Raw genomic sequence first — 20,529 nt, forward strand, 5'->3', positions numbered from 1 at the left:
GCAGGTTTACTCGCCCCTAAAAGATAAGGATCTTCAACGCCGCGGTTCTTATCTCGCCCCGTTATCTGGGGCCAGACTACACACGACCGGACGCCGACGTCGAGCCGCAGCTGTGCTAGAACCCGGTAGGTCTTCCAAGCTTCCAGCCATGAAAATTCCGGGCACCATTATTGGGCTTGCGGCATTCGTCGTCTGCGCGTTCGTACTCCGGCAAGGTAAGGTCAATCTGATATACAGATTTTGAGTCGGGGCTCTTGTAAAAAATTTAAGAAAAACTTGTCCCCTGCCCGCTCCCGCTTTCGCACCGCAGCGCGAACCAAAGGAATCGATGGCCGTTTGAAGGGAACGCATAGATCGGTTTGTGGAGGCGAGCTACAATTTTTTACAGAGATTGCCGAAGAACTTGCAGTAAGGTTATCAAAATTTCACTGAACAAACTTACCCGAGTAAAAAGTTAGAAATAAAAAAAAACTTCTAACGAAAGGCTCCTTTCGTTAGCAGATGGACGCCGTAGGTGGGAATTTCAAGTTCTTCATGTCCAACCTTTTGCTCAAGTTAGTTCAATTAAATTTCCATAACCTTAATTCCCGTTCTGCGGACATCTCTCTGCAAAATGTTTGACCGAAACGTCCAGAAAACAATCTAACAATTAAGAGGCCCCCACAAAAGCCTGCGAGGCAAGCATCAGCAAGTGCTGTGGCGGCATCTGCTTTGCGGCTAGCAGACGACAGGGGGGAGTGTGGTTGCAATCTTGAAGAGAAATTCCGCCGCATAATGTAGGCGGGGTACGTATGGTGTTTCAGAGTGCGTCAGCTATGTGGCGCTAGGGGTACGGAGAGGCCAAGGCTGCCGTGTTATAACAGGGTTCATTGCTTTCGGATAAATCCGATAAACCTGTTGTTAGCGCCGCTATTGTGAAAACATCTGCTTTGAGATGCGGACCGCGGGAAGGGCTCCTGGCCAAAGTGTCCATCGAGACGTGATGTTCATCAGGTCAACATGTCCAACAGGTCACGTGAGAAGACGCGTGTCAAAATGTCCATCGTGACGAAATGTGCAGTCGGGTCGAATTGTCCACCGAGTCCTTATGAACATCGAGACGAAATGTCCAATAGGGTTAAAATATTCACAGAGTCGAAAATGTACATAGGATCGAAATGGCCACCAAATCAAAATGTTCATCGGGTCCTCTTTTAATTTTATTTGCAAATTTTGGAAACCCGACAAAAATATTACTAAACAGGATTCTCTCGGAACCCAGAAAACAAAAGTGACTGAGAGCTCCGAAACTACAAAGTGCGAAGCATTAAGTTGTCATTGAAACTTTTCCCTTTTCCCTTGCGCGTTTTATGCCACCTTTCTTCCGGTGTACAGTTGACCCAGTGACAATCTGTCCTATGACGAATTCCCCTGTGACCAATAGCCCTGCTGCGAGTTGTCCTTTTACGAATTGTTTCAACGATCGCCCTACCCCCTCCGCTCCGCAGGGTTCAATTTCAGCTTCATTGTGCCCAGTTGTGTCCGCGGACCTTATGGTGCGGCGAAGTGCAACATTGCTTGAGGCAACAGCGTTCCATTTGTTCTTGAGCTCTATTTTAAACGTTTCAGCTGCAATGATATTATGTGCAGCTCGTCCACTTTCAGCCGAAGTTAGTCCATTCATGTTCCAAATTGAACATTCGGCGTCTTGTTCAGGCCATTGGGCACGTTCTGGCGGAGGTTGAGCGGGCCGTAATGTTTCATTTTTTGAATAGAAAAGGCTGTTCTCTCCTAAACATCCGGCACAGGAAAATGTGGTTTGTCACAAAATTGAAAAGTTATTCAGATTTGCGAAAGCATGCAGATTATGACCGTTTGGGCGAGAACGTGTGTCTATATATACTACACATGTGTTACAAGTCGGTATCAGTACAAGTGTTCGAATATGAGTCAAACTGTGTAACGGGTCGAAATGTTCATAAGGACGAAATGTCCATAGATTCAAAATGTCCGTCCCGGTCGAAACGTCAATCGAGACGAAATGTTCATAGTGTCAGAACGTCCAATATTGAACATTTGACTCGATGTACGTTTCGTCTCGATGGACATTTTGACGTGAAATCCGCGGGAAGGAGATCCACGGAGAGGTGAATGACGGCAAGGCATCCGGCGATCTCGGCAGGAGTGGTCACGTTCCACGGGGGATCCGGTGACGGAGTGACTCCGTTCGAATGGCGTGCTCCACCTCCGATCTGGTCTACTAACCCCGGCGCGCTCCAAAGCGACCAAGGGAATTCGCAATCTGTTTTTCTTTCATCTTTGGCCACTGACAAAAAGATAGCTTCCCGCTTATCTCGTCAAGGTTCGTTCAGTACAATGGGCCAATATATACTTCTCGACCGCGACGAAAGTCACTGTTCCCGTTTCCAGTTTGAACCATACTAGTTGTGCTTCCTAGACGGAGGACAGGTTTGGTTTTTATAACAGTGAAGGATGTGCACCGGTAGGTTTCATAGGATGGGGAGGGCAGCTGAATATTTTATGCGTCAAGGAGTTTCGTCGTTTCAAAGTACCGATGTTTATTGTAAGTAATACTTGTTTTCAATATATGTCGTGGGACGGTTAGTGTTCTGCCAATCGCAAAGGCGCCAACGCCAAATGGAGCTGCAGAAATATATTTCGATACCGGTGATTTGTTTTATGAATTTAGTGTGCATTTTGTCCGTACATTATATATATATATATATATATATATATATATATATATATATATATATATATATATATATATATATATATATATATATATATATATATATATATATATATATATATATTTTTTTTTTTTTTTTAAAGTAGAAGGAAACTCAGAATTTCGGGGAATTGGGAATCTAACAAAAATAAACTCTGTTAAACCCCGAATTTCACGCACAAAAAAAAAAAAAAAAAAATCTAACTTCGAAAGCACAGTATTTTAGTTATAGCTAATAGATGTAGACATGAGAGGTTAAGCGATGATGGAACACGTACATTGACATGACGAACACCATGTTAGTCGGTTGACTTTTGAGTTAGTTTGATTGTCCCCATTAAGTCGTAGCGTGGGCTGCGTCCTGATTTGAGGGGACATTGGCAGGGTATTTATTATAATGCAATTAAATGCAAAGGTGCAAGCGAGCCGGACAAGAAATGATGAAAATAACCCCTCGAGAAGGGGTAGGAGGGACAAAGGACAAACACAAATCTCCAAACACAGCTAGGTGACTAGTGCGCGACCGAAAAACTCCGCCTGGTCCGGGTATCGAACCCGGGACCTCCCCATTACAGGTGGAGCGATCTACCAACTGAGCTAGCCAGGGGTTTGACGTTAGTAGAGCAAACGGGTTTTATCAGGTGCCACCAGTCTAACACTAACAAGGGTGTATCTTGCAATTTAAGGTTAAGATTATAATGCAATTAAGTGCAAAGGTGCAAGCGAGCTGGACAAGATTTGTACTTGTCATATCCTCAAAACGCCAGCTACCCAAAACAGAATATGGGGTTCGAAATTAGCTTTTTTTGTTTCCTCCCAAAAACCGCCCATCGAGAACTGGCCGGTTTGAGTCGAGCTCACTCTCTTCTCCGTGGTCACGTGCCGTTCAGAGACCACGGGGATGTGTCAGTTAATTTAAGTGGTGACTTTAGAGTGTCGGCCTCTGCGTTTTACCGCCTCTTGACCTATGCACATTGCACTCCATTGTGTTTGGTACAAGAAGCAACAAGGCGCCTGGAATTGATAACATCCGTCTTGCCGATTTGTATCGAAACTTTGACGCTATCAAAGAGGTCCTTGTATGCATGATAAATTGTTTTTTTTTTTATTTTCCGGTGCCAAACCTGCAGATTTGAAAACGGCGCTTGTTAAACCGATTTTTAAAGGAGGAACGGCAGATAAGCACGAATGGTACCGTCTTATCCCAATCCTGCCATACATGGGGGAAATACTTAAAAAACATCTGTTCATTGTGATGTGTAGTTTCACTGATAGCTCTGACATTCTTTCCCGCAGAGGCACACAGCTGCTACTTGAAGACTTTTCTGATTTAGTTCATAGTGCTTTTGAAAGTAGTATTTTTCCTGCGCCCTTTTCTTGGACATATCGAAAGCCTTCGATACGGTTAGCCACAAATTGCTCCTGCAGAAACTTTATATTTTCGGGTTCCGTGGCCCCTTCAATATACTGGAAAACTTTTTTATCGATCGTTGCCAAATCGTATCTGTCGTGCATTTTAAAAGTGCATAGGTAGTGATAAAGGCTGGTGTCCCCCAGGGATCCATCTTGTCACCGTTACTTTTTACCCTCTATGTAAACGATATTTCAACCAGAGTATCTGGTTGTGCCATCTTTCAGTATGCAGACGACAGCGCACCAGTACCACGTCATCTCAGGTATGATAATGCCGTACACCTATTGCAAGATGACGGGGCGCAAATATTGGGCTGGTTCGGCGAAAATTTATTTACAATCAATGCGTCGAAAACAAAAATGGGCTGCTTCAGGAACCCACTGAAAAAAGTGAACCTTCACTTGGCCAGTAGCATTACACTACTCGAGTTGCCTCGACTGTGAGTGTCCTCATCTCGGGTACGTACGTTCATTGCGCGAAATATTTAGGTGTGTTAGTTGATTCTGACATGTCATGAAAACTCGGATTTGTTGTCCGTTTGCGGGAAACTTCGGAGCTGTATACTTTTTAAGCATAGAGTCTTCATGCCATTCTTCGTGAGAAGGTCAGTCGCACATGCCCTTGGCTATAGCTTACTTAGATATGGTATTACAGTGTTTGGGAATTGCGCGCAACTGTGGCAAATTGATATTGACCGTATATTAAAGGCTTTGTTGAAGAGCGTAGCATATCGGATTGATTTTTCACCTGACATATATGGTTGTGAAACCCTACAAAGGACTTTTTTTTTTTTTTTTTGCAGACTAGTGTTGCGACATTTGTGGAGTAATGATCTTTAGCGCCCCTTTGTACGTCGAAGGAGTCTTCGCTGCACACCACGTTTTTTTTTTACCCCCACGTGTTACGCGTTACGGCAAAATAGTTCGGTCTTATTATGTACCCTTCGTTTTCAATAAACTTCCGGAGAACATCTTCAACGCTATTACGGAGAAAGTTAAAAACAATGTTAAGCAATGTATCAGTTTAGTGTGATTTCCCCAAATCTGCCATTTGTGCTTTGTGCCACCTGCGTTGTCGAAATGTTACCTACTGTTTATTTATTCTTCAATTTGTACTAACCACATGATATTCTCGTTGACCGACTTGCCGGGTCTTGTCCTACGAGCCCATTGCGCCTTGGACAGGCCCGTATTTGCACTGTGTTACTGAATGCCTGTGAAACAAAATTTATTTATTTATTATTATTATTATTATTAATAATATTACTATTATTATTAGAGCGCAGCTCTTAGGCGCCCGTTTCCGGCTTGAGCGGCATCGCCGTCGCCGTCTTCGCCACCGCGCGTTACATTATGGGACGTTTCCCATAATGATGTCACACGTGACGTCACGCGTGACGTCAGGAATGACGTCACATTTGACGTCACCCTCATGACGTCACATGGCGCCTAAATTTAGCGGAAATATTTCCCTGCTAGATTTGGCGGGGAAATTTTCCCGTTAAGTTTTGTGGGGAGATTTTGCCGCTAAATGTAGTAAAAAACTTTCCCGCTAACTCTGGCGGGAAAATTACCCCGCTAAATTTGGCGAAAAATGTTTCCCGCTAAGTTCAGCGGAAAAATTTCTTCGCTAAGCTCACCGGAAAAAGGGTGTTGACACCGAACGGCTTTGTGGCCTCAGCGAGAAAAGCTTTAGAAGCGCTCTTATGGATCTAGCGGGGAAGCTTCTCCGCTAAATTTGGTGGGAAATTTTTTCCACTAGATTTAGCGGGGAAATATTTCCGCTAAATTTAGCGGGAAATTTCCCCGCTGAATTTAGCGGCAAAAATTTTTAGCTGGAGATATTCCCCACTAAATTTAGCGGAACAGTTTCCCCGCCAAATTTAGCGAAAATTTCCCGCTGAATGGGAGGGGAGCAGAAGAGGAGGGGCATCCCCTCCCCTCCGTACCCTCTCCTCCTCCTGAAGAGCTGCGCTCTAATTCGGCATTACAGAAAATCGTAAACGTCTTTCATTATTATTATTATTATCATTATTGTTATTATTATTATTATTATTATTATTTTTCTCTCTTTATTTCCTTTATATACAAAGAACGGAGATAGGGCAAAAAGCTCCGGGGCTTGCAAACTGTCGCCTGCATTTTTAAACTCGTTCAAACTCGTCTGCTCATTCAAACGACAGCGGCCAGTATAATATATACACCAAAGGTTGCGATAAGGAGTATGTCTAGGCCTCAAAAGACTTATGTGATTGAAGTTTGCTTGGGGTAAGTATGCTTGGTGTAAACATCAGATACACGGAGATGTTCATAATTGTTACCTGTGTCCATCATCGACTTGTTATGCCTGATTAAGTGTGCCCGATACTGCTTGTGACTTCCAGTATGGACGCCGAGCGTCGCAGTTACCGTCCACGCTTTTGCAGCCCGAGCGATGTCGGGACTGAAAGTAGCGAACAGGATCTGATCATATGAATCATCAGGGTTTTGCGTGCATTCTGCGGCATTCACGCGGAATGAATCGCCACACGTCACATTATTTGCGCGACGTTTTGCGGTGAAAAGAGTCGCCAGATGTCGCAGTGTTGCGTTACACCACGATTTGACGCCTTGACTTTAGGTCACGTGATCCCACCGCGTAACGTTGGCTCACGTGACCACGTCCCGTGGCGTCATCTCATGTGACGTTGGTGAATAAACAATGTGTTCTTCACCCCCGAAACGACCTCTAAGCGTATTCCGAATTCCTTAAAGAAACACTGACACCCCCCAATTTTTTTTTTCCCAGGCAATTTATAATGGTGTTAAAAGACTACACAATCAATATTTTGTTACAGCGCCGCGTATATTTTTAATAAAGTCAAAAACCGCAACTGCTTGAAACCGAAACTGAACTGGGGAGGAAGAAGAAATATAGAGGAGGAGAAAATTTCCGAAAGTCACGCTGTTGAGCACCTTTTTTTTTTTTATTGTCAACGTATTTGCAACGTTTTAGAAGCCACAAAAAAAAATGGTTGTCTTATTTTCAGTCTTCGTTTAGTATTGAGTGTGTACCTTCGATGACCCGCGACTCTGATTATCTTTGGTGGTTGTGTCTAAGCCATAGAAAACGGCACGTGACCACAGAAAAGAGAGTGAGCGCGACTCAAAATGGCCAGTTCTTGATGAGCTGAGCTGTTTTAGGGCGGAAAGAAAACGAAGTTCGACCCGTAAATTGTGTTCTGGGTAGTTGGGCTCTCCTGTGTCATGTGCAAATAAAAACCTTGGCGAGTATAAATACCCCGTCAGTGTCCCTTTAAATACTACATTCAGTGTATTATATGAAACTTTGATGACAAAGGTCGCTACCATTTTTTCGAGTATGTTTTTGCTAGCTCACGAGACGATGATCGCAACGTTCTTTATTCAGGTTCTGCGGCGTCTGCCAAGTGCGCCTTTCCGAGGACAACCTCGTGCTTCAAGAGTCACCTAAATGACCTGACCGGCAACTTGACCGACCTCACCAGGAAGCAGGGCGCCGCGCTGGACGCTGCCTTGACCAACTACACAAGGTAACAGCGCCCTGAATGCCTAGGACATAGACCTTCCGGTGTTTATGTTTTTGAGGAAAATCGTTTAATGTTTTTCGCTCGTGATTCTCTTTTGAAATATAGGTGTATTTCGATAACTTGTTTCGAACGGACGTCTGAAACGGTAATTATGGGTGAAAAAATGTTGTAAAAAAAATGCAAATCCACGTTTTTTGTTTTGTTTTATGAATCGGGGATTTTTTTCCGGAAGCCCCTTGCCTACCTAATTTTTTTTCTTGTGTGTTTGTGTATGTGTGTGCGTGTGTGTTTACACTGTTCCTTTCTTCCGCAGACGGTTTTCCGCAGCTTTCCAGTGTTTCGCGGAGCCGGAAAAACGCTGTGCCAGCTCCCAGGAAACGCAATACATCGGCCGTGTGCAGTCCACCTCCGATCTTCTCGTCAGGGAACTCACCAACAAGACCGCCTTGACGGGTAGAGTACACTTAGTACTTCTGGGCTCAATATGGCCTCGTTGTACTCGTCGTCGCTAACTCTCGGCAGACACCGTGTTTTGAATGAATATATATATATATATAGAGAGAGAGAGAGAGAAAGATAGTTCGGCTCACCGGTGACACAACATTCAGTCAGCGGCCAGTAAGTGGCGTAGCAAATCCAGCACTACGGTAGAGAGCCCTAGATTTAAGAGATTGAGCAAGTCGAGCCATGGAAAGCGTTTGCCATTCAATGGCGGATGCTTTCTGCGCAGGTTTGTCCCAAGTCGGCATGTGTTGCGTCGCCGCTGGCGAGAGCAGGTGGACACACCTGCAGGCAATTACCGCTTTTATAACCTCCTCGCAGCTTACATTGCAACGATGGGCTATACACCACGTGATACCTGTTGAATATTTACAGCCGTGTTCATAAACGGACATCAGCTCGAAACTCGACTCGATGCTCCATTCGAAACTCCTCTCGAGGCCGGTTTTGCGCTTCATCAACCGACCTCGACTCCAAACGCTACTGGGGTCGAGAGAATACTCGACTCTTTCCTCGAGAATCTCAAGGTTAATGCCAAATACCTGCTGCAAGAGAATGTGGGTTCTTCTGTAGAAGAAGGGGAGGTATAGATAGGGGCGAGCTCGCAGTGAGCGAACGTGTCTGTGAGTTTCGGTGAAGCTGACCGTTCAGTCCTTGGGCAAATGACTTCCATCAAAAGCGCAACAACCCCGATCGAGCCGTTGGTAAAACTCTACTATCTACGTACACTACACTAAATTCCCCACCGAAACAAGCAATAGTAATGGCGTTGCGTGTATGTTTACATACAGCCGAAAGTTAGTTAGCCTCAAAAGGCGTCTGGTGTCTCAGCTGTAGATGAGTAATTTAGTCAGTGCAGTACAAACGCTAACCCGGGGTCATTAACGTGCACAACACGGTAGTGCTACACGACACCACGCCGGTACGATGCTCATCCAGATCGAAACGGACAGGGGTGGGGATTGGATCCAGTATCCATGGGCTCTGCAGCGCGAGCTTTCGCTCCACGTTCTCCGAGCTGGTGTGGGCTAGTACCAATAGATGAACTACGCTTGAGATTAGCGACACTTTCCCATCTTGTGGCTTAAAATCATGGTTGCCGCTTACCTGAAGCTTTATCTGAAATCACAGGAAACGCTTTTTCATCCTCCACATATGTTTAAACAGTTTGCGACAGAGCGAAGCAGTTACTAACGCCCAATCGCATGCTGAGGAAATCACACTTTTGTATCGTGACGATCGGCAGTTGCGTCTCCACTGCACAATCACCAAGATGGCGTCTTCCACAACAATATCGGGGAACAGTGTGCAGATTAACGTTACTGGAGCAAGCTCAGTTTCACAGCTCCGCCTGCGACATGGGCTCAGTGACGGTCACGAGAACTAGCAGCGCTGCGGTCGAGTCTTACTTCCGGATTGTAAAGCCCGCCAAGTTTGAATAGCAATACTTGAGCTTGGGCGAGTTGTTGATTCATACTAACACTTCACAGCACAAGGAAACAGGCGCAGACAAAAGTAAATTTCAAACACTCAAAGAACTCTCAACTCTGTGGTGTATTGCACTTCATTTTCATGATTTTGCTATTTTACACATGGAAGTAAAAAAAAAAAAAAAAAAAAAGAAGAAAAGAAAAAGAAAAGGAAGCTCTCAACGCGGTGGTAGCAGATGACGCGCGAGACAAAGAACTAGGATCCGACTGCAGCGCCCCTAGTTCTCGTGACCGCCACCTGGGCCACTTGCCTCCGCAAGCGAAAATAGGTCGCTGCGAAACTGAGTTTGCTTCAATAACGTTGGTGCAGATACTATAAGCGTAGCTCATTTAGTGGCTTTAGTGTGGGCTAACCCACTCGGTCACCGATCCCCCTCACACCAAGACACTTTTCAGTTGTTTTTTTTCGACAAGGCGCGAAGCATTGTTTCTCTGCCTGCGACAGAAAGGTAGTTTCGCATTACACGAGTTGTTCGCTGTAGGGTACCTAAATTCCCTTCTGTTTCTGGCAGTGCCATCCTTTATACTACCATAGCCTCCTCTGTAGATACTGACAAAGCCTCGCAGATCCTCACTTGACGCAGTCACCGAAAGTAAAAAGGTAGAGCGGCAGACAAGAATCATGTAACGGGCGCCCCGCTGCGGCGAGAAACCGAAACGCATTCGTCCCGAGCGATGGAATGTCCGCTCGTGCTCTTCGCTTTTCTCGGGCTACCGCTTCTTTTCTCGTCGGGTTTGAAAACCATGTTTCGGGTCCTCGCCGCTGCAAATGCTGTGCGCTGAATACCGGACTCCCCGAGAAACGCTCTCTGCTACCAGTGGGCCCGTTTGCTCGAAGCTGGTTAACTAACCGCGTTAACCGGATTTCCCTACGAGGGGGAATTTTGGGTCACGTGACCGGCAGCATAAGGACGGCGGGGAAACATGGCGGTGCCCCGGTGAGTGAGCGCCGCTCGCTTTGGAACTAATACGTCGTAGTAGCTGCAGTAGCGGGCGCGTTAGTCAGCAATGAATGGTGCAGGAGGTTTTCGCGTTGCCTTACCTCACTTAAAACGCAAAACATGAGCAATGACCTCGCCGTTTTTTGGAAAGGCTTTCGACTCTGGCCATTCCTAAGCCTAAATGAACGCGATAGTTGTCGGCATGGCAACGTCTTTGGAATGTGGATTGCCTTGACTCAATCGGCCGGGTATTGATAGCACACAAAAGCAGAGAGCGTTCCCATAGACCTTTTGCTAAATTTCAAAAGCACCGAGGTGCATGATACGATTGTAGTTACACGCGCTGCACCTGCTGGCGTATGCAGTAATAACTGTTCTGAAGCAAAAAGTCTAAAACAAACTTCGCCGTGCACGCGCGTTCGTCTAAGATTTATTATGATTATTTACTTCAAATCTTTTATAAGTGGAAGGCCAGCGCGCGCGGATCGTATAATTACACTTCCAGCGTTCTTCTCGATGTTCGGGTAATTTACTAATAGGTCAATTTTCAGTGGAGCCGAGTTACAGGTTTTTCAATTTATGACGGTGTTATATAGAGTTCATACATGCTGGCCAACCATGCTGCCGGTGTACCGCCCACCTTTCACTGCTCACTTCTTTCTCGTCGTTTCTAGGACTCAACTTCGTCGTCCTCTTACGAACTCGGAAGGAAATTTCAACGAGGCTTTTCTTCACTTCATACAGCCAAATATTTAGAAAATTTCCAAACAAGGGTTAATTTAGTTTTACCTTGCCGATTATTTGTACCACGAGCAATCAAAATTGTTTCTTAAGCTCAAATGTATGCCGAGCTGCATCGCGAAAACCAGGCAGCGCGCATTTTTTGGGTCCCCCCAGTTCGGGAAAATTGGGGTTTTGTGTGTGTTTATACAGCCTAGAACTTGGTCCGCCTCACAGGGGCGACGAGTCTCCCAGCTGTAGATGAGAAATTTAGCCAGCCGCTAGCCTGGGGTCTTTAACGTGCATCACGCAGTAGTGATACACGACCGCACGCCGGTACGATGCTCATCCAGATCGAAACGGGCAGGAGTGGGGCTCGAACCCAGGATCCCTGGGTTCTGCAGCGCGAGCTTTCGCTCCACGTGCTCCGAGCTGGTGTGCTGCTAAACCACTCGGCCACCGATCCCCCCCAGTTCGGGAACCTTTTCACGGAAGCCACGTATATTCGCTACAGCCAGTAGGTGACACCAGCTACCACCCCATAATAAAACACAGAGCTATCGCTCATCTAGCCCTCGTCAAACTTGGCTAGGTACTTGTAGGTACCTGGTAGGGAAGGGCGGTTAACTTTTAACCGCGGTTAAAGTTAACCGGCCTCGAGCAAACGGGCCCATATCCTCGCGCTCCAAACCTGCGACCGGGCACTCTATGGCGATGTCATTGAACTGCCAGGCTTTGTGAGTATAGATAAAGCTAAGGCACTACCCGATGCCGACATCACCCGCGCACAAATACAAAAAACGAAGAAATCATCGAAAATAAAATGTCGCTGCAGCACAGTCATCGCCGCGAGCGCGGGCAGGTGACATGCTACACGCGAGACAGGCAGGGACACTGCCTGTCCCGAAGAAGGCAGTGCCAGTGTCGAAACGTCGACGTCTGTTCCCTAAGCCCCCTTTTTTATTTTTCCACTAATCTTTTGCACTGATTCCTTGCGTGTAAACTTCTACAATTTTATATATTTCTTTACGTGCGTTTAAACTTCTGTGTATCTTGAATTTTAGTGTATATATTATTTTTAATATACCTCCTTCGTTTACACACACACACACACACACACACACACACACATATATATATATATATATATATATATATATATATATATTATTACATTACTTCTTTTAACTCAGTGATGTTGTAAAGGTAATATATTATTAATTTAAGAGAAGGGGGTGCCAATGTGTAGAAGTGCAATTTAATTTATAGAAAACTTTCTTCTTCTACATTTGGGACAACGGAACGAGACGTGCTGTGTTTTTTTTGGCGTGGTCAATGAGCTATGAGTTTATGGTAGAAGTACAGTCGTGGAACTTTACCGATACCACGGAACCTCCAAGTTGACTTCTCAAGACATACCGCTTCAAAGGAAGAGTTCATCGGTGCAGCAAAACTAATAAATATATGTTTCGACGAGAGTTGCTGTGAACGTGTTTTCTTCAGTAGGCTCTATTTCACAGGACGCTTTTACAAACCTGACCTTTTTTTTTTTGTTTCAAGGCTGCGGTACCATGGCGGCCATCTTGAACAAGCCATTCATTGAACCAACTGGGGGGCGTTGTCTGTCCGTGTTAGCCAACGTTACTAGAACAACTCAGTCCGCCGAGACCGAACCAGATACGATTACAGCGCCACCCTTTAACGGCGAGTCAAAACATGGCGCCACCCAAGGTCGTATATGTAAAAAGTTTGGTCATTATTTGGTAAGAATATGGCGAAAGGAAGGGCACGTCATTGTCCGAAATTGTTTCAATGACCTTAGGCGCGACAGCTCTTATGAGCAACCGCTAGTCACAATTATTCCCCTAGCGGAGGCAATGAACTTAACATGTATCCTCCGATACAATTTCTAGGTAAGGGTATATTTAATTTCAGCGCATTCGAGTTGAAATTTGCAACTTTTCGTAACTGAAAGGGCAACGCACGTGACCTTGTCGTCACGGTGACATTCAGAATGTCTTTCTTTTTTATTGCACTCGCGGCCGCTACCCCTGCCGCGGCCATGACGGAGTGTTCGGTAAAAATTGCGGATTCGTCTCCGTGGAAGTTTTAAGCCAAACCCCGAATGCGCAACCCCCCCCCTCCCCCCCCCCCCCCCTCCCCCACCCATTCTCAGTTTCGCCTAATGTTTCAGGGAATGTTTCTCATCGATGTCATCTTTCCTGGCTCATTAACTACACTCAACACCTTGAAACTCCCCTTTTCCACCAATCTGTTACAATTATACATCCATGTACTTTCAGCGCCATCCAGGAAAAACAAAACTTATCCTTCAGGGTCATCCTAGCTCATTCTTACTTCACAAGTTCATCACTTGGGGAATATGTGGCGCCGGCGGCGACGCGCCGCTCTCGCCGGCTAATCGCATTGACCAGACTCTCTCTATACATGGACTTTGGCGCCACCGGCCCTTGATGACTCGACTAAACCAGTATGTGCAGCCCTCCAGTTCCCGGAGTGGCCGCTCCAAAAGAAATGGCGTTGCAATCGCGTCTAGTTCGGTTCTCGAGTACGGATATCGAGCCAGGCTCCTTCCGACTGAATTGGTTCTAGCAGAGTTTCTGTAAGACCCTTTACAAAGGAGTTTTTTTAGAGCGCAGCTCTTACACGCCCGTTCCCGTATTTAGCGGCGTCGGCGTCGACGTCGGCGTAAGCGCGGGTTGCATTATGGGACGTCACAGACTCGTACATCAATAGTGTTTCCCGCTAAATTTAGCGGAGAAACTGCTCCCAAGCAGGGCATCTAGCCCGCTAGATGTAGTGGGAAAATTGACTTCACTGACCTCAACAACAATTTAGTTTGCCCTCTAAATTTTGCGGGAAAAATCCCCCCCCCCCCCCTCCCCTTATTAAACGTCATCGTTAGTGGATCCACGCAACAAGGCCTAACAAGCATCAGCGTCGCCGCTGGTGGGTTTTCTAGTGCCACACAACGAAGTCAATCAATCAATCAATCAATCATGTGGCGCCAGACGTAGGTCTTGCCTTCTAGTTGGCATTGGAATGGGGCATAATGCATCAATGTTGGGCGATCAAGCGGAACTCTATCCGGAGAATGAGACAAAGTGAAATATTGTGGAGGCCCTATTATACGCGTAGCCCGTACGACTCCTGCAACCGGTCGCTAAGAACCACATAATCAAAATATTTGTTTTCTATAAAAAAAAAGCAGCGTGTTGTAAAAAATTTAGGTTTTCATTAAACTGATTTTTTTTTTTGCTTTTTCTACGCGTTTTTGTGTTCTAGCCATCGTGACGGCGTACAAGTGCCACGATGTGGAGCGCTTCACACCGTGCATGTCCAAGGCGATCCGCGATTTCCTCTCCGAACCTCTCAAGACATCGAAGGCTGACGCCAAGAAACTGTGCAGGTGAGGCTCAACGAAGTTTGTTTGGGAAGGATGTTGTAACTATACGGATAAAATGTAAGAGAGAGAGAGAGAGAGAAAGAGACGGGGGGAGAGCGGCCGGTGACGTAGGAGTGCCGATCTCTGATTGGACAGATTAGTGGGTAGACGCCAAGGCCAGCTGCCTCGGTCTCGGCCCGCTGTCTCCCTCCAGTCGAAGCGAACAAGAGCGTCGACTGCTTCTCGCGGTGCGTCTTCTGTTCGAACCCTTAAACCCGGGGTCACACTGCTCATACATAATACAAATTACGGTCCGCGGTTCGAATGCCGCGTGCCCAAGTTTCCTCCTTGGACTCATTGCCATGCGGCATTGGAAGCACGGACCTCACGGTGATTCGCGTTCGGATCTGTATGCAGACTGCCTTTTGTACGATACATAAGGGTCATTCCATCTCGAACGTTTCACGTGATGCGCTCGATCATTTTAGATTTTTAAAAGATAATTCGTGGCTTTTTATCCCAAGGTCCTGAAGTTTTTTCTAAAAACATTTGGCTGAAAATATATATATATATATTTTTTTTTTATCGTGTGACCGCGTGGTTCGAACAATTAAAATGGGCGTAAATTTAGACATTATTCACTAATTCAGTAAAAATCACATTTTTTTTTCGAAACGCTTTACATTTTTGTTTTATGGAATTCAAACGGCTCTTAGCCTGCTATGTGTGATAATTATGCAAATTTTCTTGTTAAAATATTTCAAAAAAATTCAGCAAAACGCACAAAAAGTTACCACTTTTCGCAATGATTTGTTTAATTATTTCTTTGCGCCTGACATCTATAACTTTTTTCGTTTGTCTTGGCTTGTTTACCTGGGGGAATCCGAGAAGATTTCTTGGTATTCTGTAACCAAATCCAAAATTTGTGGCTTGTGCGCGGAGTCTAGGGCTGATTGTTGAGCACGTTCTTCTCAGTTTGTTGCCCGGTCAGAGTCAAGGTGGGAATACCGTCTACGTCCTCTTCCCCACCCCATTGTCTCTCTCGGCACTGCCGCTACTCGTTGCCGCGCTGCAACTCGGTTGTGCTTGATCAAGTTCTGCTCTCTCTTCATATTTCTTCAGCATATCTACATGGAAGACCTTCCTTCTCCCTCCAACTTCGAGCTTATAATCCACTTCATTTCTTTATGCAGTATACATGAAAGGACCCTTCCACTCTATAAACCTCTTGTTATTGTCAAGTCCCTTGTATTTCGCTTTGGCCTCCTCCAGGCATTGAGGTCCAAATCGACACGTTTCCTCTAGTTTTTCTCGGAGTTCCTGGAGGTAGTCATAGGAGGTATTCCGTCTCCTGGTTCAAGGTCTCGTTGGACCACACTTCCCTCTGTATGATCAAAGGTACACGTATCCTTCTCCCATAGAAGAGTTCAATCGGCGAAAACTTCAAGCTTGAATGTGGCACCTCCATGCAAGCGGAACGCAGTGCTGGTAAATACCGATCCTAGTCTTTGGGCCTCTTTTAGCACATTTTTCGTGGCATCTTCTTTAACGCGCCTTTAAACCGCTCTGCTAGCCCATTGCGCATTGAAAGGTAGGGTGTAGTCAAAAGGTGTTTTATGAACAGCAAACTGCTCACTATCATTATTAAATCTGACGTAAACGTGGAACCAAGGTCACGAAGGACTTCTTCTGGCACTCCGTATTGCGTGAACATGTCCACCAAAGTTCCCTCACTACCGGCGTGCCGATTGATTCCAGAGCCACCGCGTCTAGGTATCGAGTGGCACCATCCACCATTGTCAAGATGTACATTTTCCACGAGTTAGATTTCGGTGTGATGAAGCCGATCAGGTGTACCGCCTCCTTTTGGAAGGACGTCGCAATTTTTGGCATGCTCCCTAAGGGTGACTTGCCCACTGTTCCCCTTTGCTCTGTCCTTTGGCAGATGTCGCACGAACGAACATATATTTCAATGTCACTTGGCATTCCGTGCCAGAAACATTCTTCGGCCACCTAGTCCCACACTGTCGTATACGTCCTGGTGGCCTGTCATTAAACCATCATGAGCCATCGCCATGACCGCTTGCCTGAAGTTCTTTGAGAGAAGCAACTGCTCCGTTCTCCTACCCGAGCTGTGCGTACAACTTCTGTACAAGTTACAACAACCCGCTTCTCATAAAGAATGCATACTTCGTCCTTCCTCGATGCTTCTTGGTGATCTTTCCGATGTTGTCCAAGCATTTATTCAGAGTTGGATCATTTCTCTTCGCTTCTCGCAGCTCCTGTGAGGTGGTTTGAGAGGGTGAAACTTGTGGTTCTCTTCATTCGGGAGGCGGTGGCAGCGATTGATTCCTATCCCTCTTGGTCTGCACCGCTCCTGCAGTGTCCAGGGTCTTTTCTTCACCATCTCCCAACAAAGATAGACGCGCTTTTATGGGCTCCATCTTGGTTTGTTTCCAAATATCCTCTTTCATCGCATTTTCTTACTTGGATGATCGGACGCCATCACGCGAGTTTGACTTGATTCATTGTCTGAGTCCCAGTTTGCACAGGAAACGTTGACGTCTCGTACCATATGCGGTACATTACCCAAACCAGATCGTAAGGCGGATCAGTCTCGCATTTCACGATTAGCTTTCCACTGAAATATGGCGTGCGGATCATACTTTCAGCTTCCGGAAGATATCTTACAGTCTTAATTGTTCAGGCGCTAGCTTCAACTTTAAACAGCTGAAGTTAGCGCATTGTGTTGTCTCGTTCCTACTATCGTCCCTGTATTGAAGTTCTATCATGTGTTCTCAAAGTTCCAGTACCAACTCGCCCAAGAATCCACATTACTCGATCCCTGGCTCGGGGCGTACATACTCAGTTTCACTTTAAGTCCAGACGCAACCGAGGCTTCAAGCTGATGTGACCAATCAGACAGCTTCAAAAGCGCACCGTCATGGTGTTTGTCATGTTTCTGTAGGTGCCCTATTATTGCTGAACCAATCTTAAACAGAAAAGGCCCAGTGAGATGCGCTTTTCATGCATGCTTGACTGCTCCCATTACCAAGTAGCGTCGGCTGTGTCTGGACTACACCCTAAAAAAAGGGTGTACTGTTACACCCTTTGTCCCATCCCATATAATACACCCCAAAACTTCAATTCGACGTACAGCGCTCTATAGTCGAACAGACGGCCCCAAATTTTACGAGGGGCTTGATAACCGTGTTGTACAACTTATTAGAATGGCTAAAGTACGTGTTACTGACTACAAAAAAAAAAAATAATAATAATCTGGGTTTTCTTAGCTCTACTGTAAAAATTCAGTGTTTTCTTTGTGTGGTCTTTGATACAGTACTTTAGCTATTTAAAAAGTGAAATCGCACCGTTATCAAGCCCCTCGTAAATTTTGAGGCCATCTGTTCGATTATAGGGCTCTGTACGTCAAAATGAAGTTTTGGGGTGTATTGTATGGTACAAAAGGGTGTAAGGTGATACCCATTTTTTAGAGTGTGGAGCTGAAACGCAGTATAGCCAAGACCGTGTGTTGCGGCCGATTGCGAATGACCCTGTCTTCTTCCCTTTCTAGAGCACACATTCGTCCTCCCCTTCCTTCTTCTTGGAGTGCACGAACGTCCTTGTTGTTTTCCTTCCCTTCTTCTTTCACAACACCCAACCTAGTTCGCCCCTCCAGCTCGCGCCTGTACTTTGCACGACGACATAACGCTACACAGATAACAAAAGGTGTCACAAGGTATGTCTGTACAGCCACAGTTGACTCCCCCCCCCAAAAAAAAAAACACGTAAAATAAGCGAAGAATTATTAACGGCGACAAATAGTGGAAGTGGCTACCGCTTCGTAAAAATGACACATTTGAAATAAAGCTAAAATTAATAACCCGCTACTTTCAAGCGGAGGTTACGCCTTGTTTTTGAATCGCAGTAACTGGTAACGCACGTAGTTACTTCGTGAGAACTAAGTGAGAATTTGTGCGTAAACAAATCGTGCATGAGGAAACCTGTAAACAACCTTTAGAAATATAAATGTCAGGTTCAAAAAGTGACCCTTTTACAGATAAAGACGACTCCAAGCTTCGGGTATGCACATAGGTCTGAGGGAATCGGATTAATAGATGTATGTATGCGTACGACTGAAATCGCTTTAGTCCTGTAGTAGTTTGCACCACCGTTTGAAAACTGGACAATAGACCTTTTTTCGATATTGAGTCTGGCAACTTTGATCGCTATCTTTATCATCATGCTAGGTGGCGCAAGCTGCCGCCCTTTACAATGGATATAGTCATTACCATCCATCCATCCATCCATCCATCTATAGTGTATGGCATCTGTGTCAATCTAATGGCGCCCTTGGGTTGATGAAGGAAGCAGTACAGGATACTAAACGGAGGATATACGAAGCCTGTACGTTCGAAAGGTCAGTGCAACACGTCGCACACATTATATACAACAGCTGCGTAAGCGTTTATTTAGGAATCTAGTCCAATCAACCTCTTGGCACCAGTTTGGCTTTACAGACTTTTGATGGCAGTTTTTTAATCCAATGGCTTATGGGTCGTCGCTTCGTAATGGTTTGTTCTTACGCTCACACCATCGCAACTGAAACAAATCAGGAAACAATTATGAATTGATCGAAGAACCTATTCTCATGTGCCACTGACGTGCGAATTTGAAGGTGCCTGATGAATGAAAGTTTCATGACCGACATTAGTTTGTCGAAAGCGAAACTGCGTTTCGAGCCACCAGACGGCACTGAATTCTGAAATGGATCTATTGTTCGTTCTGAGGAGAGTGCGTTGCCTGCAGCTGAGAATACAAAAAAGGTAGTGCATCTCCCCGCTTTCGTACACCAATCATATTTCGAGCTTTCGCCGCTGCGTAAGGAGCTACTGCGCATGCGTATAACTCTTCTTGGAAAGGCTATTTCGCTGCCTTCACCTCCGCGTTGCTCTCTCTTCCAGCAACGTGGACGATGCCTCGAAGACCTGCCTGGTGGCCAGGAACTGCACTCCTGCGGCAGAGCCCGGCAAGAAGGCGGTCCGCAAGCTGTTCACGTCCTTCCGAACCATCTGGGGCTGCAAGGGCGGCAGCGGTGCTCCGGCCGCCACCGCCATCCTGCCGACGGTGTCCGTGATGCTCGCCCTGATTGCGCGGAAGATGCTCTGACATCCCTGTCTCTACTGGACACTGTATTGAACCATGGTTAAAGGCGCTAAAAAAGACGTACACAAGATAGAAGACAAACACAAGCGCCCGTGTTTGTCTTCTATCTTGTGTACGTCTTTTTTCAGCGCTTTTAACCATGGTTCAACACAGTCAACACCAATTAGCCCAACAACAAGTTATTTTGCTATACTGGACATCTGGGAGCCGATTGAGGTCCGCGAAGGTGCAACTACAGAAAGAAAGCACGGAGTTCCCCAAGGGGGGTTTCGCGTTTTCGGTGGATACCGATGCAGTGTCGATGGCGCTACTGAAAAATGAAGTGATGAACCACTTTACTCATCACTTGCAAATAGAAAGAACGCGTTGCCGACCTACGTGACCTCAAAAGAAAAGGAACACTTTACAGTTATTGTTACGAATAAAAACTAATGCACGTTAGTTTTCTGTTACTTTTGGATGGCGGCTATTCTCCCCGCTTGGCATTGACGGCGACAGCGTTTTGCGACACCGGGGCAAAGAAGTTACCGTTGACTTTTCTTTTTTTTTCTAAAGACGCCTAAAAACAGGACAAATTGTTTTGTTTATTTAATGTAAAAGCGCCAAAAAAGAC

At 45.7% G+C, this 20,529-nt stretch overlaps 1 protein-coding gene across 1 annotated transcript; it reads left to right on the plus strand.

The window, feature by feature from the left end:
• Positions 1 to 55: 55 nt before the first annotated feature.
• LOC120839854 lies at positions 56 to 19,919 on the plus strand. Its single transcript, XM_040210229.1, has 5 exons — positions 56 to 215; positions 7,554 to 7,695; positions 8,006 to 8,145; positions 14,651 to 14,774; positions 19,715 to 19,919. The coding sequence occupies exons 1-5, from the start codon at positions 149 to 151 to the stop codon at positions 19,917 to 19,919; spliced, it is 678 nt and encodes a 225-aa protein (XP_040066163.1). The 5' UTR covers positions 56 to 148.
• The last annotated feature ends 610 nt before the right edge of the window (positions 19,920 to 20,529 follow it).

This window comes from Ixodes scapularis, unplaced genomic scaffold (assembly GCF_016920785.2).
Source record: "Ixodes scapularis isolate PalLabHiFi unplaced genomic scaffold, ASM1692078v2 PGA_scaffold13__105_contigs__length_92229423, whole genome shotgun sequence".
NCBI classification, from domain to species: domain Eukaryota; kingdom Metazoa; phylum Arthropoda; class Arachnida; order Ixodida; family Ixodidae; genus Ixodes; species Ixodes scapularis.